General features: G+C 56.4%; 1 protein-coding gene across 4 annotated transcripts in view; it reads left to right on the top strand.

Moving 5' to 3' along the window:
• Scube1 (signal peptide, CUB domain and EGF like domain containing 1) overlaps nucleotides 1-23,358 on the top strand; it is a 127,291-nt gene that overhangs the window by 61,416 nt on the left and 42,517 nt on the right. For 2 of the 4 annotated variants that reach the window (XM_047550972.1, XM_047550971.1), the window contains exons 5-7: nucleotides 6,694-6,819; nucleotides 10,666-10,782; nucleotides 13,239-13,328. In XM_047550972.1, coding sequence (XP_047406928.1) covers nucleotides 6,694-6,819; nucleotides 10,666-10,782; nucleotides 13,239-13,328 — 333 coding nt within the window. The remainder of the gene's footprint in view (nucleotides 1-6,693; nucleotides 6,820-10,665; nucleotides 10,783-13,238; nucleotides 13,329-23,358) is intronic. The other 2 variants (XM_047550973.1, XM_047550975.1) reach the window with 2 other exon arrangements.

Genomic DNA, 23,358 nt, shown 5'->3' with positions numbered 1-23,358 from the left:
CTAAGGAACCTGGTGGCACTGTTCCCTGGCTGGGCTGGGGTAGAGTCCGAATTCAGGTGCACTGCAGAAGCTCGCACTAGAGATGACCGTGGAGAGACAGAGCACAGAAATGGACCTGAGCAGGAGACAGCTGGGCCACTCTAGTCCCCACGTGGAACTGGGGAAAACACCAGACTGCCTGCCCCACTGTCTCATGGAAGCCCACTGGAAGGACAGATTCTGGGTCAAAGGTGGGTTTACAGCCCACCCCTCCCTTACCATGCTTGTTGATCAAGTGACTGAGTCTTTGTCCTGCTCTGCTCACTTGTAAAGAGGGGGTAACAGTGACTTTGATAAGTGGTGCTGTGACTTCAGGGTGATTCACTTAAGAACTCCATGTGCAGCAGGTGCTCAATAAATGACTGTTCTGGTAGTCATCAGCCTGTTGTCAGCAAATTTCAGGTGGGTCTGTTCTGCAGCCAGAGCTGCTGCCTTCTGTCTTGCTTCAGGTCTGTCCCCGAGACCCAGCCCCCATGCTCCATGTTCCCTTATGGTGAGGTGCGTAACCCCATGCCACTCCTGCCTCTGGGCTCATCTTGGGACACTAGCCAGGCAGTACGTGGCCGTGTATGGAGTGGTGCTCTGCACCCTTGTCGTCCTCCCGCCAGTCCAGTCCCCTAGCTGCTCCTGTGCCCTACCCTCGCAGGGCCCTTTCTTCAACCTCTTTGAAAGTTGCTTTTCCCTGTGTGGTTTATACAGCTTGTGGGGTCTGAGCTAGGGTGGGCAGCAGCCTCCTCCTGCTCCCCAAGGCTGCATGCGGCCTGTTTCTTGGCTCCGTCATGTGTGAAGGGGAGAAAAATCCCTTCCTCCCACGTCCAGGGGGCTGGGGCAGAGAAGGCCATCGGGTTGGTTTTTGGTTTTGTTTTGCTGCTTCTCTCTGCTCTCCCTTCCCAGCTTGCCCCCTTCCTGAGTGTTTGAGGAACGTGGACACAGAAAGTGATGTTATTGATGAAGTTGCCATAGCAACAGCCCTCAGGAGACACATTTCAGCTTTGTTTTCCGAGCAGGGGGTTCCTAAGTACAAGCAGACAGGCGTACCTCACACCACTGTCGAGGTGTGCCGAGTGCACTGGTGCGGGCATGCAGAATCAGCTCTCTCCGCGTGTACCCTGGGCTGGTGTCCAGATGATGGCAAGCCTTGAGGAAGATAGGCCCTCCTAGCAGAGGGATATGCTCCTGTCAGAGGGTCCAGGACAGGCAAGGATCTAGGGTAGAGCCCCTGAAGGGAGACGTTGGGTGCTTCCAACTCAGTCGTGGCCAAGCACAACCTTCCCCAGTGCCGATCCCCTCTGCATGTGTGACTTATGCAGTGGATTGCAGCATCCAGAGCACCTCCTGTGACATGCACATCACTGGCCTACAACCAACCTTCTGTGGCTCCTTCCTGCCCGCAAAGAAGTTCCATGACAGCTTTATATGCACCCTCGGCCTGCCACTCCCCTCACCCAGAACAGAGGGCCACACACATCGTGCACACCTTTATCACAGATCCTGTGACTCTGATTTTACACTGGTGGAAACCAGGCTAAGACATGAGGAAACTGCCTAAGGTAGTGGACATTTGGCAGAGTCCAAGTGTGGATCTGGTGATGGAGCAACAAAGTACCATTTCCTCACTGTGCCCAGCCCAGGCACCAGGGAGACACTCAGGCAGAGTTTGCAGTGCCTAATTGGATTTGGATGGGTTGCATCAGATTAGATTTGGTGTGGCGGGCAGCCTGGTGGGCACCAGGCCTCTGAAGACCAGGGCTTCTGGGAACAGCTCTGGAGTCCTATCTGGACTCCCCACAGGGAGAGGAGACAAACAGAGCCTCTGCCGAGCTTAGCACCCATGGTCCCTCCATGTCTAGATCAAGGGAAACATGGGGTGGCTGTAATAGTTTGGCTCCAAGAACAGTCCTGGCACAAGCAGGGACTTTTGGAGGACAGAGCTTGCTCAGGGCCCTTCAGGCCCAGGGGCCTGCAGGAGACCATCCTGTGCTCAGCCCTAGGCTGGGGCTGGGCTGGGGCTGGGCATGAGTGGGTTCGGGTCTGCACCAGAGGAGCATGCAGGCCGGCATGGTGAAGTGTCTGCTGCCCAGCTGGCAGGCGCAGGCCTGCTGCTCAGAGGAGTTGGGTGGAGCTGAGGCTGTAGAAAGGTGAGCACCTGGAGCTCAGCATCACTCTCCCGGAACAGAAGTGTCTGGTCCCAAACACCTCACATATCCTGGGGTTCATCTTCACACACCCACTTGACCACAGGGCTCCCGTGATAAGCATCCCCTGCAGGAGAGGACAAGCTTCCTACCTCCCTGCTCTCAGCTCCCACCTCAGGCCGGCACTACCCTGGGAGAGGAGATGGGAGGAGGCACTCCAGCTCTGCCCACAGATTGGGAAGAAGCCCTGTGTGCCCGATGTCCCCAGCCCCGTGCCCCACTGCCCCATTTATAAAGTGAGGCCCTGGGGTCTCTTCAAGTCCAGGACACCATGTTGGAGGAGGGGGACAGAGACCGTTCCAGTGACCACATGACTTCTCAGAACCTTTACTGTGCGCCATGAGCTGTTTCTGTCAGGCATCTGAAATACCTGAATGCGTCATCCCTAGAACACACAGCCAGAATGCCCCAATGGTATTTTCAAAATTCTCACCTTATCCCCTAAAATAGACAACAGTGGGTTTGATCTGCTCTTAGGTAGGAGGATCGCTTTATTCCTCTCTTCTCCTCTTCTTCCTCTCTCCTTTTCCACTCTTCTCTCTTTCCCAGCCACTCTTTGCTGAGCCACCACTCTCTGCCAGGTCCTGTGCTGGGAACTTGTGATACAAAATAAAGCCTAGGTCTCCCTATGAGTCACCCGTGGCTGGCAGGGGAGAGCAGCATAGGCAGCTGTCCCCCTTCAGCCCAGGCCACAGGAAGTAGGTGAAGGCAGATGCTGCATCCACAGGCACACTTTCTAGAGAAGTGCTTGGTGACACTCTTCACTTGTCTCCGCAGCAACATTCAAAGTAGATTGCATCACCCCCATTTCATGGCCGACAAAACAGATGCGGAGAAGGCAGAGGCTCCAGGGCTGCGTGAGGCAGACTCAAGTGCCAGCCCCTCTTTGGAGCATCACAGTCTTGCATGGTGGTGGGTATGACTGGGCATCTGAGGGCCTTGATCTGGCCATTCCCAGTGGCCATTTATGCCTTGACTTGGTAAGCACTGACCTAAAGTGGACAGTGTACACCATGGTGCTGGCACCAACCCTAGCAGTGGGACACCCCAGCCTGAGGTGCCCAGTAGGAGAGACCTACGGAGGTGGAGATGGGGTGCCAAGCCACCCAGTCAGGAGGAAGAGCTCAGAGCCATGAGGCCTGGTCCTGAGCTGCCCTGGTAAGAAGGCCACCTCTGTTAGGCAGTGTCCAGGCCATACCCAGAGAAGGGACCCTGTGCAGGCCAGCCTCCTGTGCTTCTGCCCTTGCAAGTGGGTCTTCTGTGGCCTGAGGAGCCAGTGCTGCTCCCCAGTGCAGGTGAGGTAGCGCAGCCAACCAGGAGCCAGAATGATGAGCAGGGGCGACTACAAGTCACCCCCAGGCAGGGCCATGGAAGCCATCTTTGGAGAGGTCGCGAGAGTCGCTTTAAAATGTGGTGGTGATGCTTCATGCCACTTCTCCCAGGGAGGGCCCCGGAAACACTCAGCCCTCCTACCCCGCTGCAGCAGTGAGCCTAGCTCCACAGGGCTGCAAGGGTGCTCCTCTCAGGCCCACCCTGCTCTCGTTTTGGAAAATATGGTTTTTGATAAAGGTACATTATCTAAATTCTCTTCTCTGTGTTAGACATGGTAACTGCAACACGTGACACACAACAACTTGTACTCTCGAGCTCTTTGGGCTCCTCTGTCATTGTTAGGAATGTAAAGAGGGCTGAAAGCCAGCACCACAACTGTCCCAAACTCAACTGACCCTGAGCTGGAGAGGCAGCAGGGGCTCTGGGGCCTGGGGCAGGAGGAGAGTGCTCAACAGCTGTCTGGAATCTGGTGAGGGACCTCCAGGCAGGAGGTAGAGGCCATCCCTCTTCTGTAGTTACCAGAAAAAACCCAGCCAGGACCTTTGAAACCAGCCTCCTGCAGGTGGTGTCTGGGACTCACCCTCCCCAGTTCTGCAGCTCCACACTCTGACCTTGGGTTGCTACTGGTAATGCTGGATTATTCCCCCAGGTTACCCTTTGCCAGCAACTATGGCAACATCTTGGCTCATTATTAAAATCTACATGCTCAAAAGAAAAGATGATTGGATGGCAGGTCCAGGGAGGGAAGAACGAGTGCTTTCTAAAACCCAATGCTCTTTAGTCCAAGGTTCACGAATGCATCAGCTCCCCAGGGACCAGTTTATGGCTGGTGTGATCAGCAGGGCTTCTCGTAAATTGCTATCCTTTGGCTGGAAGTGGAAATTCAATCTCCCTTTCTTCATCATGTGTAAGCCTGAGCTAAATAGGGGCCTCAGACTCCTCCATCCCAAGAAGCAGCACAGATTTTCTTCAGCATGGGCACGTGGGCCGTGCTGATAAGTGCACATGGGACATGGTATAGGGAGGCAAGACTAGAACCCAGGGGTCAGGAGATTTGCAGAATTGGTGGAGTTGGGGAGGTGCCTAGGATTTTGTTTGTGGAAGGCAGGAGAGGGAGATTCCCAGGAGAAAGGAGAAGCTGTGGGGATAGGGCATCTCTCAGGGATGGTACCAGGCAGTGTGGGATTGGGAGTATGTGCATGGGGCAGGGATGCAGTGTGGGTGGAACACTAGGGGGCCATAGAAGCCTTATGAGGAAGGAAGGAGGGGTGGACTCTGAGCCCACCAATGTCAGTGGCCATTAATGATGTTCAGGGAGACTTCTTGGTGGCTGCCACTCACTGGCCAAACCTTCCCAGGAGCTAGAGTCTCCTGGAAGGCCTGCTGAGAGCCTGGATGTGTCTAAATGTTCAAGAAAGTTCCTCTCCTGAAAGGCACCTCTGAAGCGGGGTTACTGGCCTCTCCAGGGCCTCACAGAGGGATCCCTTTCTCCAGATCCACAGCAGGAGGCAGCAGCCTTCAGAAGTCAGGGCCCCCTAAAGATAGCTGGTCTTTTACTGAACACCTGCACATGCCTGGCATCTTCCTGTCTGTGACCTCATTTCATCTGCTCACCTACTCCGGGATGATAGTGCCAGCTCAGAGATCACCAGGCTCAGAGAAGTGAAGCAGGTGTCCCCAAGGCCCACAGCTAGTAGGAGGCCATGGTCACATCCACATCTGCCTGACTCTACAGCGCCTTTCTAAAAAAGCCATGTGCTAGCACTAATACCAGCTCCAGAGGTGGCTGCGCACATTGCATTCCTGCCCCTCCTCCAGTGGTCCCCGTGGAACACCCCCAGTAGCTTGAAATCAACCAAGGGGAAGGTTTGCACCACAGAACTTGGCAAAGACTGCAGATCAGCCCTCTGCCCTTGACCCTGGGTGTTAAGCTTCCGTCAGCACACCTCTGGGCCATCCCTGTTTCAGTGCCAGTGGGAACTGAGAGGAGAGGACTGGGCTCTCCATGTGAACTGGAGCTTCCTGTGAGGTGCAGCAGCAGTCAGGTGCTGTGCATCTTTAATCATTGATTGGTTGGTTAGTCTCTGCATCCTGCAACATTTGATCAGGAAGAAGGGAGAAAGTCAAGGTGAAGGAATGGCCAAGAGTGAAGAAACAGGTGAGACCAGGAGTTTGGGTGCTGGGCAGAGTGCAGGCTTCACTCATTTCCATTTCGGGGATTTTGATTTTAACCTTGGACTTTTGGGGGTGCTGCAGATCAACCCAGGGCCTTTTGCATGCTGGGCAGGCACCCTACCACTCAGCCACACCCAGCCCTAGGTTGTTTTAAGCTGCAGAATAACTGCCATGGAGTTTATGTTTTTACATCCTGTGTTGCTGCATGCCTGTGTTTATGGTACACAGGGTCAAGATGAGTTGGCCCTTTCTTAGAACAAGAGGCCAGTGTGTGCCCTGGGAAGAGAGGCCACCTGTGTGTTCACCCACCAAAGCCGGCCTCGCTCCTCCACAGCTCCTTGCCGGTGGAGATGCAGTCAGGTCACAGAGCTGAGGTGCAGGCTGCATCTCTTCCCTTTTATCTGCCTTTGGCCTCTTGATTGACTTGTGACCCACAAGCTCTCACTTGACCCCTGACCTCATAAATTCTGTAAACTCCTCACAAATCACCAGAAAGGTAAACATCAACTGGGGTCAACGGAAGGAGGTCTGAACCACTCCAGGCAAACAGGGAGGGGAGATGGAGTCTGCTGGGTGAGGGAGGCAGGGAGGGAAGTGTTCTGGGACCACGGGGGACAGACAAGCCAAATGGCCCTGACCAGAAAACAGTTCCAAAGAACTAACCCAAAAGTCTGGCTTAGGGCAAGAGCTTTGCCTCATCAGCCCCTGGGTTTCAGTTACGGTGCAGCACACAGCACCAGACCTGGGCACAGTGTCCTCGGACTCTCCCTAAGTGTCTCCATGTGCATCACCAGTCCACACCTGTGTGTGTGTGTGCGCATGCACGTGTGTACACACCAACACGCATGGTGTGTGCAGCAGCAACCCAGAACCCACCTTTCGATCATGACATTGTCTCTTTCCCTCTCTCTCCCTGGTCCCCAACCCCTCTGTTGTCTGTCTTTCTTCCCAGAGGGTATGAACTGCATGAACAAAGACCATGGCTGTGCCCACATCTGCCGGGAGACGCCCAAAGGTGGGGTGGCCTGTGACTGCAGGCCCGGCTTTGACCTTGCCCAAAACCAGAAGGACTGCACACGTAGGTAGATGGAGGCAATGGGTCAGACACCCCATGCATCTCCCGCTACTGCTTTGTAGAGGATCCATGCAGGCTGCTGCGTGGCCAGGGAGGGCTTCCAGCTCCACGGGGTGGAAAGAAGGGTGCTCTGCTGAAGGGGCCATGGGGGGCTGGAGGAGTGGGCTGTGAACCCTGGGCTTGGGGTTTTCCCTACCTGTGGTGACACCACCGATGCAGCCCAGGAACTGGTCTGGACCTTGTGTAGGTCCCTGAGCTGAACTCTCTCATGGGAAGGATGGGCTGTGGCATGGAGGTCTGAAGTCCCAGGCTCCTAGCAAGCCCTCAGGAGTGGGAGAATGTGAAGAAGCAGAGGAGTGACCTGGGGTCCCAGTCCAGGCTGTGCTGATATTACTTCCAGGATCAGAGAGGAGAACTTGCAGTGGCCCCACAAGGCTGACCGCAAGTGGTGAAACCCTGGAAGGCCCCCACTGACAGAGGCCACTGGCCACAGGCACCACAGGACCAGCGGGGCCTACAGCATTCAAGTGTCTCCCAGCTCTTAGCATGGCCACCCAGCTCCCCAGCAGAGTGGGGTCAGGAAACAAAGTGGGACAGGGCTGAACACACGCAGCAGCCCTTGAGAACTTCAAAACCCACCCGGCATCCCAACAGCTACAGGGAGATGGCGAGGTACAGCCCCTGCCCATTGGGCACAGGGATGCCCAGGTTGGCACCACATTTGCCCTGGGTCTGCCAAGCACCAGGGAAGGCTGTGGTAAGCACTTCCTGTCCCAGCCAGAGCCACAGGCATCAACATGCTCACTTTCTGATGCAGAAAAATAGGGCAGAGGAGTCTGGTTCTGACCCGGAGAGAAAGCACTCCTTGCTGGGGCTGTGGAGTGGGAGCCTAGACTGCCAACTGGCAGGAAGGAAGTGGCCTTTCCTCCTCCCCTCACTCTGCAGAGGACCCTGGTCTGTGCTGGTCCACCATCCTTTGTCACTGTGACTGTTGTCACCAGCTCACTGGTGTGTGGCTCTTCACACCTCTCCTAGCTCAGCTTCACAAACTCCAGCTGCCAAAGCCCTGGGGATCCACATGCATCAGACACCATCCCCACCTCTGGGAGCTTGTGCTTCAGCCCCAAGGTGCCACCATGTATTTCCCAAAGCAAAGGCCCTTCCTCTGCCCTGGTGTGGCCCCAGATTGGACCAGCCCTCCTCTCTATTTCTGGTTCTTTGCCATGGGACAACAACAACAACAAAAAAGCATGGAAGTATCACCAAGGCAGGACAAATGGGGCAACCTCAGGACTCCAGCCAAGGTCCCCCTCCTCTAACTGCAAAGAAACCACCTGCCACCTAGACACTCTCAGAACAGAAAGTGCTACCTCTGGCTTCCCCAGTCTTCCTTGGTGAGCGATCTGAGTTTCCTCACAAGAAAGGACCAGAACAAGAACGTGGACAGCCTTTAGGCAAGTGCACTTCAGTCAGAGGGCAGGCCAAACTTCCCTCAGGGCCAGACCTTGAGCCAGGACTTGAGGAAAGAGCTGGGACTGGCTGGCATCTTATTCAGTAATCCACCTGGGACAAGAGCTGCCAGGGGACAGTGTACTTGGAGCATCTCTTGAAGGGCCGACTTGGTTGGAAAAGTCAGGGACAAAGGGTCACTCAGAGGACTAACTCCTGGCCTGAGATGTCTGTCCAGGCATGGAGGGTCCACAAGTGTGTGATCATACTGTGGCCTCCTGGGAATGTGCTGCCCAGCCACTCTGGCCTTGGTTTCTTCTGTGGCTCATGAGGCAGGGCTGTTTAGCCCTGAAACCTGTGCCCTAACTCTTGAGTCCACTTTCAGTTCAGGAAATTCTGGCTCTCAAGTTGAACTGGGCCTGAGACCTGACTTAGCAGCCTCTCTGACCCAGGAGCCAGGAGGGGAGGCTGCTCAGGGCTGCACCAAGCTCTTGTCCCTCCAGGGCCAGGGCCACTCCAGACACAACCAGTTTTCCATTCCACTCGGTCTGCCCAGATTTGTACTTCCATGTGCAAGCTGAAGGCTGTCTTTAGAGGTGCCTAAGATGCCCAGATGCCTGTGTAGAGGGAACAGGGGGCCCCGGGAGTTGTCATCACCTTAGTGCCATTTTAGGGGTACAACCCATCTCCAGGAGCCCAGAACTTGGGAAGGACCATCAGCACTGTTCTCGCTGCCTTCTCCCCAGCTCCACCCAGACCCACTCTGAAATGGGCCCTTTTCAGTTCCAGCAAGGTACATGCCATCCAGCCCAGGTTGGGGCTCTTCCAAGATCTATGTAGACCTGCAGCCCCTGAGCCCTTGACTTCCCTGGGTCTTCTGGCCAGAGTGACAAGCTGTTTTAAAGCTGAGACACTGGGCCTGCAGGAGGCCGCCTGCTCGGGGCTGAGAGGAGGGACCCTGCAGAGAGCACTAGATGTCCTCCAAGCCGTCCGGCCTCCTGCAGCAATTTTCAGCTCCTTGAAACTTCACCCTGCAAGCTAGGTCAAGAGGAAGCTGCCCACTCAAGTCTCTAGTTACTAAGGACAGCATCTGGGACACTGGGAAGACACCTGTCCCCATCTTGCCATTCCGGTTATATCCTCACCTGCTGTGGAGCCTGCATGAGCTTAAGGCTGAGGGTCACCACCTCTCAGGGCAGGAGTGCCCAGATGCTCCATGGTGTCTCCACAAAGGGAGAAGCACCTGAGGAGTGCAGCTGAAGAAGTCCATTCTGAATGTTTGGGGTCCTTCCCCAGGGAGCTCCCACCAATGGCTTCCCTCTGCCAGCAGCCACGCTAATGGACCATCCTAATAGGACTGACTGATTCAAACTCAGTATGGAATTTGGGCTGCTCTGACCATAGTTGCTCTGAGATCTGTTTTTGCGTATTTGGTCTTCACAAGGGTTTGCTGAGTTTATTAGCAGTGCTGACAGAATTATAGATGACACTCAAGCTGTCCAGGAGACACACTGTACTTGACACCCAGAGGACAGGCATTTCCGTACCAGCTCCCTGGTGGGGTTAGGCAGACTGGAAGGGCCCTCCACAGAGATCTTGACTCCCCTTGTTCTCTCTAGCACTCTCTCTCACCCTGGAAACTGATAACGTGGTTTCTTTTAAATAAACTTGAATTGACAATTTCTCCTACCCCAGACTGGCCCTGTTTGGTTCAGCCCCCTGTGAGCCAACCCGGCTGACTGATGGGCATCGGATCCTCTGGGCCACAGGCATTGGCCAGCTATGTAACATGGCCTGTTTAGGTCACTTTCAGCACGCCACCTCAGACAGCTTTAACTGCCAAGATCTGTCTGTCTGGCATTCCTGAGCCTGGTGGGGGGAGGGTTGGGAGAGGGTAGAGCTTGAGTTGACTGGCTGGGGACCCAGAGCAGGTGGCATCCTTGAGAAGAACATCCTTCTACATGCTCTGAGACCTCTGCAAGAACTAAGGAAATGAGTGTCACCTCGAATCATGGCCACCACCTTTGCCCCCAGCTTTTGGGGGCAAAGGTGTTCTGGTATCCATAGTTGTCCCATTGAGGCAGACAGGGAGGATGGAATGGCGGCTTGTCCCCCACTTCAACCACCACCCTCCGGGCACAGGAGCTGTACACCTCTTTTCCCAGCCCAGTTGACCAGAGTCTGTCCCCATTCACCTCTAGGGACCATTTGGGTCTGAGACCCTGGAGGGCACAAGGGCAGGGAAGCGTGTCTGCTGCCTGCCAGCCCAGCAAGCCCAGCCCCTGGCCACCTGGGGCCCTCACATTCCTCCCCCACCCCAGAAGCCACAGCCAGCACCCACAGACTAACCCTCTGCTGTCGTTCTGTTTATACACGCGTATACACTTTGGGCCTCACTAGTAACCTGTAACTATGGAAACGGAGGCTGCCAGCACAGCTGTGAGGATACGGACACGGGCCCCATGTGTGGCTGCCACCAGAAGTACGCCCTCCACTCAGACGGTCGGACGTGCATCGGTAAGTTGGTGCCACACACCATCCTCACCCCGCCTGCCTGCAGGGTGCACCTGTTGCCTACAGTCCCATCTCCCAGAAGGAAGCTGAAGGGAAGCAAGAGAAGACAGGGGTCCCCAGGTGTCGGCTTTTGTGGACACTTACCTGGGTCCCACAGACCCCTGGGGCCAAGTCCTTGGCAACACCTGGTCCAGGACAGGTGGCCTGCAGGGAGGAGGAGCATGTATACCTCGAGAGGGCATTGTCCACACCTAAGCACAGGTGTTCTCCTGATGGGGAAAACCCCTGACCAGATGTGTGTAGTCTACATGGCCACCATTAGTTCCATGAGTGCCCTCAGCAGTCTGGAAAACCCAGAGGTGTCCTCAAAACATGGCTGGTAGGGGGTGGATGGTGTTCATCCTCGTGGGATCTGGGGTGTGGCTGCTTTGAACTGCTTCTCATTCCGAGCTGACGGGGCTCTCGCAGGACTTCCTCCCCACCCGAAGTCCCTCCTCAGCGACACCCCACCCATCACCTCACTGCCACAGGAGTCCTGATCTGAGTCTCGGCCACTTGCTTCCTCCAGGCCTGTATTTCCACAGGGAAGCTTGACTATTTGTGATTATTTCGTGCCATGATCACTAGTAGTTTTTTCTCCCTCTCAAAAGTAACAGCAGATTTTTTAACTAAGAAAAAGAGGAATTTCAGAGCTGGCTCCCAGAGTTCTGCTTCTCTCTCCTCAGCACTGGCACATTAGCACGAGTCAGTGACCATGGTTGTTATGGTTTTAAAAAGGCCCTGTTTCTGATTGTCGTCTCTGGGAAGTATTTCTGGAGGGATTTTCAAGTGACAGAAAGCAGGGGTGTGTGGCAAGTATAAGCACACAGGCCTGGGGTTGCTGTCATACTCTGTCCCCTGTGGCTGCTCCCTCATGTCTCAGAGCTGGGTGCTGGCCGGGCGGGGACCCCGGTCTGTCACCTCCCAGCCCAGGGCCGTGGTCACAGGCGCGCTGCCTACAGTGGTTCTCCCTCTGTGTGGTCTCTCCTCTCAGACAGCCGTTGTTATTTTGTTTTATCTCATCCCTCCTGCTTCTCTGGTGATGGTCCCTGATTGCCTGTCTTGTCTGACAACTGACGTTCGTTAATTATTTTCAGAGCCAAAAGCCAAAACCAAACGAACCAATCAAAAAAAAAAAAAAAATTAAAAGCCAAACCGGGTCTCAGACCAGTGTCTCTATTGCAGCCTGATCCCATCTAGAACCTCCTGACCTCCTGTCCTCTGACCTTCCCCCTCACTGTCCCCAGACTCTCCTGGACTGCTACCTCCCTCCTGTCTCGTCTGCTCCCGGTCTCCTGGGGTTTGCATGTCCAGTGGGGCCACCTCTGTGGCTGCTGGACCAGCGCAAACAGCTGCCCGGCCAGATGCACTCCCAGCCCGTCTAACACCTCTTGTCTGTGTGCTCCTGGTTCATTCTTACTCATTTTTTAAAAACGTTTTAACACCTATGCATGTGGCGGTCCCTGCTCAGATCTCTTTCTGAAGTGACTTCCCAGGTCCTCGCCTCCCTCCCCCATCAGAAGTCATTTCTGGCCCAGCTTTGCTGCCAGTTTCCCTTCCGGCCAGGATGAGAACCTCTCCTGTCTGCCTTTGCTCGTGTCACCAGCTCCCCCTGGGAACAGTGCCTTCACACGTTCCAACTGATCAAGGGAACGTGCTAACCTCCGCTCCTACAGGAAGCTTCCTGCACAGCTTTGTGCCCGGAGGCTGCCTGGCCATCCCAGTCGTTCCTCCTCCCACTCCTGCAGCGACTTTCCCCTCTTGCAACCCCCTGCTGAGCACTCAGATGCCAGCCCTCGTCCTCTAGACAAGCAGGCAACCAGCGCTGCTCAAAGTGACCCCAGTGTCCTGCATCTGCTCAGCGGGATCCACCATTCTGTGTGCGGGTGTGTGTTCCTCTGTGTGTTTTGGTCTTCGTTTTGCTTGAGTGACACTCTCACATCCTTGTGACAGGGCATCTGCTGTCCCAGGCGCATCCATCACCGGACCTCGCAGCCCTGTCCCCTTGTCCTGTGCCTTTTCCTGTGCCTGCCTCTCCAGCCTGAGCCACGGGGGTCTGTAACCGCTTACCTCCATGAGCACCAGTGCTGGTGTCTGTACTGTGGCCTCCGCAGAGCGTCCTCCCGCTCTGGCCTCAGCCGCCTCTCCTATGTAGTTGTACCTGGGCCTGTGTCCATCTGTCCTGGGTCGTGTTGCAGTCACCCCCTCTTCTGCACACCCCGCCCTTGCTGCCTCTCTGCTCTGCCTGAGCACACCCACCCTGGAGGTCCTGGGATTGGCCCCTTGGCGAGGACACTGTGCTGGCCTGCGTGCTGTGTTGGCTTTGTGTGCGCCACGCTGAGAGGCTGGCTGTCTTGGGCCGAGGGAAGTGGGCTCTCATTAACCTCTGGCTCCGTGTTTGTCCCTTACTTGTGTTTTAGAGAAGGATGAGGCTGCAATTGAGCGCTCTCAGTTCAATGCCACGTCAGTAGCTGATGTGGACAAGCGGGTGAAACGGCGGCTACTCATGGGTAACACTTTTCTTCCACTTCCTTTGTCATGCTTGCCCTTGTGTGTGCACGTGCGGGTGGGCGTGAGTGTGTTGTGCATGCGAGGCATGTGTGCTGGTGTGTGAGGGTGAGCGTGTGTGTGTGCATGCGCGTGTGGGTAGACATCTGTGTGGACTGGTATGTGCCCCTATGTGCACAGTCACGCATGTTGTGTGTGAGTGTGGGGGCTCTGTGGCAGGTGGGAACTCATTTTTTCCTTTTTAAAGTTTTTACCTTCCATCAATGCGCTTGTCTGTTCGTAGCACAGAGCCCAGCACCATGTCTAATGACCTGAGCGTGTGGGGAGGTGTCTGCTATAAGCTTCCTCCCATGTGTAGAGCCCAGTGTGCCTTAGCCCAGCGGGCACAAGACGAGACTCAGGAGCCAAGGAGGCCTTGTGGGGAGGGGCCGGCAGCCCAGGCCTTCTCCGTCTCCTCTCCTGGGAGGGAAGCCACCATCCAGTCTTCTCATCCTCAGGGGAGAGTCACCTAGTTCTCAGGGTGTCCTGGGAGGCCTGCTGGCCAGTGTGAGGAAAAAATGAAGGAAGAGGAAAGATGGCTGCCCTGGACAGAGCACAGGATGTAGGACGGAAAGCGGCACTTTTCCCTTCCGTTTACGCCTGGACCCAGCAGCTGCTTCTGTAATTTGGGGTCGCCCGTGTCAGGGCTGCAGGGGCTGACCAGGGCCTCCTGAGTACGGCTGCTGTGTCCAGGGGTTATAGCCTTCCTGGTGGTGCTCCAATGGCTCACACCAGGCTTGGCAGCCTTGGGACTTGGGGATACAGTCTCCACTTCTCAGAGGAAGAAACAGGTTTCTGGGGTCCCCAGGCTTGATCAAGGTCACATACTACCCAACATAACTCAGGCCAGAGGCCATGGGCTGTGGGCCCTCTCAGTATTGGGAGTGCCGGAGGTCAGAGCCAAAGGGTCCCTGAGAGGTCACCTAGTTTTGTGTTCCTCGTGTGAACCTTCAAGGGGCCCAGGTAACTAGAGAGGAAGCAGGAGGGAGTCAGGGGCACAGGAGAGATGTTACCCTGTGCTGGCGAGAAGGCTGGAGGCCTGCAGGTGGTGCTCGCTGAGCACCAGAACCCACGCTGGCGGGGTAGGTGTCACCCTGCTCCTCAGATGTACACTCCAAGGCCAAAGAGGTCCGAGTGCTTAGCCTGAGTATATGGCCAGGCTCGGGCTGGAAGCTGACCTCCACAGAGTCTCTCCATGGACCATGGGTGTGGCCTTGAGGCTTATCCAGGCAGGCATGACCATGGCCTCCAGGAGGGTGGGAGTCAGCATGTAGGACCCCTGGAATGGTGACTGAGCGGGTGGCAGCAGATCCAGGCAGTCAGTCTGTAAGGCCACACTCAGAACTCCGGCTCAGACTCAGCCTCACCGCCTAGGTGCTATGGGTACTGCAGTTGAGGCCTGAGCCCCACAGAAAGCCCCTAAAGCCCCCCCACATGCACATTCACTCTTCCAGGAAGGGGCTAGGTGGCAGAAGAGGCCAAGCCGAGCTGGCCCTGCAGGGGTGGTGGGGCGAAGTGATGGGGCAGGGCCTCTGCACCTGCCTTCTGTGATCAGAGGCAGATCCTGGAGGGACCCAGGAGGTGATGAATCCAGCCACCTCTCCCTGGGCTTGGTAGGCAGAGAAGGGGAGCAAATCAGAGGGCCTGTGGCAGGCATCAGGGAAAGGACCAAGGGTGATGTCAGCCTCACCACATCTCCACCTCCCCATCACTGAAACCTGCCATTCACCCCACAAATGCCCATCCTGACTCAGAGAGAAGAGGCCTCTCTCCCTTCTGGTGTCCCTACAGCTCTTGCCATGGGTGGATGGGCCAGTGTCCTAATTCATACCCTCAGAGGTTTCCACAAAAGGTCAGTCTTGGGGCCCAAAGTCTAGAGCACAGGTGAGCCCCCAGCTCAAGCACCCTGCCTTGAAAGCAGTCTCTGTGGTAAAGATGTAAGATCCTGTTGGACTTCAGGCTCTAACTGGTAGGCCTCAGGGAGGTGTGGCTGTTCCCAAGCTGTATTAATAGAGACAAGGTATAGAGAATAGGGGAGGTGACCACCCACATTCTGCCTTACGCCAGCCAGAGCACACCTGGACATCAACTTCAGAGCCAGGTGCTGCATGGAGAGTGTTTAGACAGTGAAGTGAATTAGAATGGGGTCAGACTCACTCACTAATGCTGCTAGTGTTTTTGGTCTCTTAAAAAGAAGCACCAGCAGTTTATCCCAGGAGATCTTCTGGCTGGTGGGTCCTGGGCTGGGAGAGAGTAGGACAGGCAGAGGAGGAAGGACCCATGAATAAAAGAAGAAGCCAATATCCCAAGGAAATCCATGACCACGTCAGAACCTGGGCTGCCTGGCTGTGCAGTCTGTGCCCGTCACCACTGCGTCCTACACATACTCCTCCAGAGCAAGGCACCTGCACTGCAGTACACCAGGGCCAAGAGGCCTCACAGGCGTCTTCTGTGCTAAGAGGCCCCTTGTCTTGTGTGTGGGCGAGTTTATTTATAGAGCAGGTAGGCAAAGGCAGAGGGAAGGGGCTGCTTCCCGAGGAGGGAGCAGGCACTAGGAGTTCCTGCCACCCAGAGAACTTTGGGGTACGTGTGCAGCTTGGCATGCTCCATGGTAACCACACAGCAAGAGAAGACTTGTCCTGTGACCCAGGTGAGACCATCTCTCTCTGTGAGTGTTCAGGGCCAAATGCCCCCCCCGGACAATGGGCCATCAGGGGCCCCAGGAGAGACAGTGACTAGGATGGAGCAGGCTCCTCCCAGTGAGCTCCTAGATGAAGGGCAGGATTCAGATTCAACTCTTACCAGCTGTTTGACTCAGAATTCTTCCAGAATGTTTTGTGGCCAGACTTGTAGAGGTCACTTCCCTTAGACACCTGCAAGTCATTTAATGAGCTGCCTGCCCCTTACATGGTACAGAACCAGGGGAGGAACAAACAGCAGAGGATATGAAATACCGGTTAAAACCCAGGCACTCTCCCATCTGGGCTTCTGTGTGGAACCTGCCTGCTTTTCCTTTACCCAAGCCCAAGCTGTGACATTTTGTCAAGGGTCCCAAGTCTGGAGACCAGAAGTGACATGATACTAAAAGCCTGCAGCAGGTTTTGCTGCTTTCCTGGGCTCAGAGCCCCTGGCAGTGCTGGGCAGAAGAGGCAGTCTCTGGCGGAGACCACAGAGCAGAGGGCCCTCTGCTCCCAGGGTAAGTGGCTCCAGCCCTGCCTCTGGCTGAGACAGTGCGATGCCAGCCCCAGTGGGTGCAGAGCACCCCAGCAGGACTGGTGGATGCTCTGTTGTGCCTGTTAACCCCAGGCTTTGAATCAAGGTCTTTTTCCAAAAGCACACTTAAGATGGATGTGTGTCTGTTTCCTGTCGTTGCTATCAACATACTACTACCATCTTAGAGTCTCAGGACAACATCGTTTGTCACAAACTGTACATCAGAAATTTGACACAGAGCTCAAGGGCTAACATCAGAGTGTCTGTAGTCCTGTGTTCCCTCTGGAAACTCAGGACAGTCCCTCGCCTTCTCTGGCTTCTGGAGGCTGCTGCATTGTATGACTCGCTGCCCCTTCTGTCTTTAGAGCAGGCCACCCTGTGACTCTGACCCTTCCATGTCGTCACAGCTCTTTCCCTCCCCTCCCTGCCTCTCTCCCCCTGTCATGGTTAAGGATTCTCGTGATCCCATGGAGCCTCTCCAGATGGTCCATCCCAAGGCCCTTAAGTCAATCATATCTACAAAGCCCCTTTTACCAGGTAAGGTCACAGGTTCTAGGTTTTGAATTTGGACATTTTAGGGACCATCATTTGGCCTAAGACAGCTGGGTCAGGAAACTCCACTAAGATGGAGCCCACACTCTCGTGACTGACTTAGCCAGAACCATGACCTCCTGGCCCACAATACGGGTTCCAAAACCAGTCCCAAGCACATGGATGTGCTGGCCAGTGTGGGCTAACCTGCCCTCCCAGGGGGGCCCCTCGCCTTTATGGTGGGCGCCATCCGTTCTCAGCAGCCTCAGTGTGTCTCCAGCCCACCCCTCTGCCCCAGCCTTTCCCGTGTTACTGCCTCCCTCTGCAGTTGGCCCAAGTCTTCCCAGTCAGCTGACCCCACTGTACAGATGAAGACCCTGAATCCTGAGAAGGGAGGCCATGCAGTCGGTCAGCAGCACCCTGGCCCCAGGTCGGGGCAGAGTGGGCCTGAGGGACGCAGCTCTGCAGGTTCAGTAGCCCTGACAGCCATCCCAGCTGCACTCTCCCCTCCCGAAGGCAGCAGACAAGAGAGCCACAACCAGCCCTTTCCATCGCCCCCTGAGGTCCATGAGGACAGTACACCTGACATCCAGGTCAGTGATCCAGTCAGAGTGACCTTCAGACCTGGCATTGAGCCTTGAGCACTCCCCAGACTTCACTGTGGGCTGGTGCTATGGTGTTTCTAGGGGAGAAGGGCCACGAGGCATGGCAAGCTGGCAGGAGTTCCTCTCCTGTACTCCCAGAGCTGGCACCCTGCACCTCTGCCTGGCCGTGTTTGGGTTCACACCTCTCTCCCTCCTCTCAGGGAGAGTGGGTGCTCCGTGATGGTTATAGAGGTCAGAGCAAGTATGGACAGCACCTGGTCTGAAGGGCCTTGGGCTCTACAGGGTCAGGGACTCCTGAACCTTACCTGTCCATCCTTAAGAGCCCACTTCATAAAGCCTCCCCACTGCTGGACAGAACCTGGGACCAACCCCAGAACGCTAGATTCCCTTGACCAGCGATGTGCCATGTGCCTGGAGCACAGGTACAGTGCTTTGACCTTGGAGCCAAATGTCTAGATTTCTGTTATCTCCATCCCTGAGAGGCTGTGCTTTCTGGGGCAAATTTCTCAACTTCTCTCTGAGCCTAGTTCCTCATCTGTAAGATGGGGATTGCATGGCTCATACTTCCTAGAGCTGGCAGGTGGAGGAAATGCGCCAAGAGGAGTGCCCAAAGCAAGGCCTGGCACTCAGGCAGCACTTGCTGCACACCAGCTTTTGGCACAGGTGGGCCTAGGCACAAACATGAGAAAGAGAGACCACTAGGAGCTCAGTCAGGAGAGCAGGCTGCACCCAGGTGGAGGCTGAGTCACCCCTTGACCCTTCCCCATTCTTTCCAGACCTGTTTCCCCAGCCCTCTGGTCATCTGTTTCCAGCCCCCCTTCCCCCACTCCCCCATAGCCAAGGCCTCTGGCTTAGAAGGAACTGGCCCTAGGCCACCTGGCCATGTGGCTGCTGTGGGGCCCAAGTTCTGCTAGGGGAAACCTTCCTGCCCAACTCATCCCTCTCTGGTCCCTAGGGTTCCCATCCATCAAGTGGGCATGATCCACCACACCCTCTAGGCTCAAAGGAAGTAGGGATGAGAGAAAGGCTGGATGAGGCCTGGAAGGCAGGACAAGGCACCACAGGGGCTGCTTCGGCAAGAGCTCACTGACTGCCAAAGGGGACTTGCAAGAGCAGGGAGAAGGGGGAGGGGACCAGACTCTTCCATGCACTGTCCCTGGCCTCATGCAAGGGCACAGTTCCCTGAGAAGTCTGGCCACATCATTTCTCATGTAGACATCCACACCCCTGCTTCTCCCCACCCCAAGGGGGATAGGGCACACTTGGAACTCCACACTGTCCTGGGCCTCAGCCCTCCAGTGTCCCAACATCCAAGCCCACTTCTCACTGCCCAGCCTCTCTCCTGTCTCCCAGCCCTGCTACTGGTGACATGGCAGCCAGAACCGTCTTTCTTGGGCCTCAACTTGAACGTGCACCAGCCCTGCATTAAACTCTTTCCTAAGTTACTTGGCCCCTCAGAATTTGGTCTAAGTGGGCCGCAGAGCTCTTCCAGATGTGACTTGAGAGCCCTCTGCCTCCTGATTACCCTCCCTTCACTCCCACTTCCTGGTCCTGGCCCTGTATGTGTACCACAGCCACAAGGAAGCACATGGAAGGTGCCCAAGGAGCAGTGCAGTCCTTCACCTGCCATCCGAGGAAGAACCCTGCGTAGAAACAGGAAACTGGCCAGGTCCCTCTTCCACCCTCCCACGTACCCCCTTCACCTCCCCACCCCACCACGCAGCTTTTCTGTAGCTGGATCGAGCTGGGGGCTGCCCAGAAGGTGACTGCAGGCCAGGTGTGCGGCTGCCTGTTGACAGGCCAGCAGGGAGCTTCCTGAGGCAGGACCACCTGGGCTGGCCTGAGGAACTGACAGCTTGTTTGCTTGCCCTGAGCAGGGACACCTGTGATTGGGACAAAACTCCAAGCAGCTACTCCTCCCAGTTTATCCTAACCCAGGTTCTAGAGTGAGACCCCGGTTCAGTCCTGGCTTCCAGGTCACTAGGTAGGTCAGTGCCAGGTCAGCTCGTGTCCCTGAGCTTCAGTTTCTCCTTAGCACAGAGAGCTTGTCACCCCAGATAAGCTTAGTCACATGGTGTGCAGCACCTGGTCCCATGTGACTAGGTACCTAGTCACAGGCCATTCTCTCCGTCATCTCCCCTGGCCATTTTCACCCGGTTAGGACACTGGTGTGCCACCTGACAGGAGTCTGGGTGGTGAGGTAAGATGCCAGACCTGCCTGGCCTTGCTCAGATCACACTGGGGGCTGATGTGAAACCTGGAGAACCGGCAGGATTAACAAGCACCTTCCAGAAGCCAGCCAGGTGCCCATAATCAAGACCCTCCAGGAGGCCTCCATCACCATGAGGTTGCGGGGTGAGAGGGCTATGCCACCGCTGAAGGCCCACCTGGAAGTACAGGGGTTTGTGCTCAGTGCCTCCCTTAGCCTGAGGACAGCCGTTAGGAACCAGGCCAAGCCTCCCCTCCACTGAGCAGCCTCTGCATTAACCCTGGTTGCAGTTCCTCACCACGCCCCCTCCAGGGCAGCCAGGTGTGGCCCTGTCTCCCTGAGGTTTGCACAGAGCCTGGTGTAGGCAAGCTCAGTGAGTGTCCACTTCTGTGGATGGGGAGCTCTAGAGAGAGGGGTCTGGGCCCCCAGAACTCTCAGGCAGCACCAAGTTCTGGCCCAGCTGCCTCTCCCTCGCTCCTTTGAGCTTCTGAGGAATGCACACAGTGATCCCACCCTGCCTCTCTCTGAGGACCGACTCAAGGGAGAGGCTGCTTATAAGCCCTGTGTCTGCCCTCAGCAGCCTCTACTTCACAGTAGAGGCCTGCTGCTGGTGGCTGCTCCTGCCACCTGCTGTTGTCCTTCAGAGTGGACAGGGCATTTGAGAGCCCTTAAGTGAAATGAGGACAGCTCTCTCCAGGTCTGCCTGTGGCTCCTGGGTGGGTCCCTGCTCCTGGCACCTTCCACCTTCAGGCCTCCTCCTGCTCTTGGCAGGTCCAGGCGGCTTCTGCTTGCTGAGCACTGACCCTGAAGGGATGCCTTGCTGCCCTCACAGTGTGTCCCTGAAGACCCTGGGGGACAGGTCCACTGACAGAAATGTGCCCACCGAGAACTGCCCTGAGCAGGTGGCACCTGGGAGGCAGCACTGTCTTCTCATGCAGCAGTCTCCTTGACCGTGTGCTCTCCAGGCAGGTGACCCTGGGCACCAGCATTTTGTTCAATGACAGTATGAATGAGAAGGAACTCTGGAAGCCCCATGAGGAGTGACAGAAAACGGGGGCTTGGTGCCTGCCCTGGGTCGGGCTTGTCAGGAGCTAGGGAAGGTGGGGCTCCCGTGCTGAGGAGGCAGTGCTGCAGGCAGCCCCCCGTGGCCGTGATGGAGGGCCGGGGTGCCTGCGGTGAGAGCCAGCTGTGGACCTGTTGGCTAGCACACCAAGGTGTGCTGTAACTTGCCAGAGCATTTGGAATGAGGGGCTGCCCCTCTCGAGGCCTTGGGTTTTCTGAAGACTTGTCAATAGTGCAGAGCCTGCCCCTCCCCGAGAGGCTCTGATCTGGTGGGACCCATGTGGCCCCAGTGTCCTGCATCTGTCCTGTCCCTTGAAAGCCTGACCCTGAGGGGGAGTGGCCTACGACCCTGGCTACACCCTGCCTAAGCCTCAGGGTTGGTCCACCTAGGACCACCTGAAGTGGCTGTGAGGCATTGGCCACTGGCTTTGTGCCATCTGCTGGCTTTCTGACCTCTGACCCTCTCCCACCCTGCCCCCTCACACACACTGTCCCCTGCACATTCTAGCCCCATCAGAACAATGGGACTTGACCAAATTCGCACAGCCACGTAGGGAACCTGTTGACTGCAGCTGGTATCTGTTCCACTCCACTATGATGGAGACTGTCCTTCAAGGACTTGTTGAACCTGGGGTGGTGCCAGCAGGCAGTGCCAACCCCTCGGGCTGCTCCCAGGCAGCCTTCTATCCTCTGCTCCTGCGTCCTGTCCCTCTGGCAGAGCCCCAGCCTGCTGCAGGCAGTGGTTCAGTGTTGCAGAGCCAGCCCAGTGCAGGACTCCCCCGAGGAAGGACCAAAGATGGGCTTTCAACTTGCCAGGGACTTCCCTCTTCACCTTGTGAGCCCTGGGCTGCCCTGCCTAAGCCTCAGGGCTGGTCTACCTAGGACCGCTTGGGCCGCTCACCTGGGCGGTCACTGGGGGTCCTGCCCTGGGATGGTCCCCAACTAGCTTAATGCCCTGCTGACTCTGTCTTGAAGTTCTAAACAATCTTGGAACAAGGGACCTTCATTGATATTTTGCGTTGGGTCCCACAAATCAGGTAACCAGGCCTGCCCAAATAAGTCACTTCTCTGAGTCTCGGGTCCCCACCAGCAAAAGTGCCCCTGGGCAAGGCCCGCTGAGGTGAGTGGCTGAGCAGGTGTTTTGTCAGGTGCTCAGGACTGGGCAGGGCAAGGTCTGCTCTCATTGCTCCAGGAGGAGCAGAGGACCTTTAGGGAGAGCCCTGGCAACCTCACCTAGAATCGGGCTGCAGGAGAGAGACCGGGCAAACTCTTCCTTCAGATCCTGGGAGAAACTGAGGTCTAGCGTTGCCCTCTTCTTTGCCCCAGGTTCTTGTGGTTCTGGTGCTGGATGTAGGCCTGCAGTGGGGTGCAGCCTTGCGAGGCTGTCCTGCAGAACCCCTTTGTCTTCTGGTCCCAGCTCTTAGCCCCTGGGAGCAGCAGGAGCTGCAGCGGGAGCCTGAGAGGCTACTGGGGCGAGGAGGAGGAAGGTCCAGAGCCCCGGAGAGATGTCCTGCTGCCACCTCCAGCTCACATGTGGGTGGCCTGCAGTTAGATGTCTACTGTAGGGAGAACAGAGCTGTTTTCTGAACCTCTCAGAGACAGTGGTGACCCAACACCAGGTCTTGATAGCCACTGGTCTTGGGGGACAGAAAGGTAAGACTGTTTTTCAAGGCCCTGAGAAGTGGAAGCTGGGCAGTGCCCCAGACTGATGACCACTGAAGGCACAGGGCCCCTCAGCAGCATCCAGGAGCCTCTTGGAAATTTCCAGGGAGAATGTGCCTACAGCACCCAGGCCAGCCTTTTCTTAAAGTGCAGGAACTGGGTGCACTTCGGAGTCGCTCTTTCTGTGTATTGCCCTTGGTAGCAAAGCCTCAGTCACCCCAGAACAGCACTACCAAGGTGGGTGAGGCAGAACCTGCCCCCGCCGTGCTGTAGCGAAGGAAGGCACTATAGGCTGCGGCACAGGGCAGCCTGCCCATGGTCCCAGGAAGGCAGAGTGAAGGACAGGCCAGCCGCCAGGACACTCGCTTCATTCACCCTCCCCACCCAGCACAAGCCTGGCCCAGAGAAGCCCTGGAGAGTGTTGAGAGGCACACAAGCCGTGAGCTAGTGAGGAACTGCGGGAAGTTACGGACAGTGGCCTGGTCCCAAATGGCAGTAGCAACAGCAGGCCTGAGGGGATGCTGGTGGTGGAGGGAGCGCTCCTGGACAGGGGTGGAGCAGGGGCTGCGGGAGGAAGGGGGAGTTGAGTGCAGTGGGCAGCAGGTCTAGGCACAGCTGCCTGGGTCCCTGGAGCTGGGGACCTGGGGACAGGTGGAAGGCCCTCGGGCGGGTCACTGCCCCCAGGGCGCTGCAGAGTAGGACCAGGCAGGT

This window comes from Sciurus carolinensis, chromosome 4 (genome assembly GCF_902686445.1).
Source record: "Sciurus carolinensis chromosome 4, mSciCar1.2, whole genome shotgun sequence".
Lineage (NCBI taxonomy): Eukaryota > Metazoa > Chordata > Mammalia > Rodentia > Sciuridae > Sciurus > Sciurus carolinensis.
Note: the sequence above shows the minus strand (reverse complement) of the source record. Positions and strands in the feature narration are given on the sequence as shown.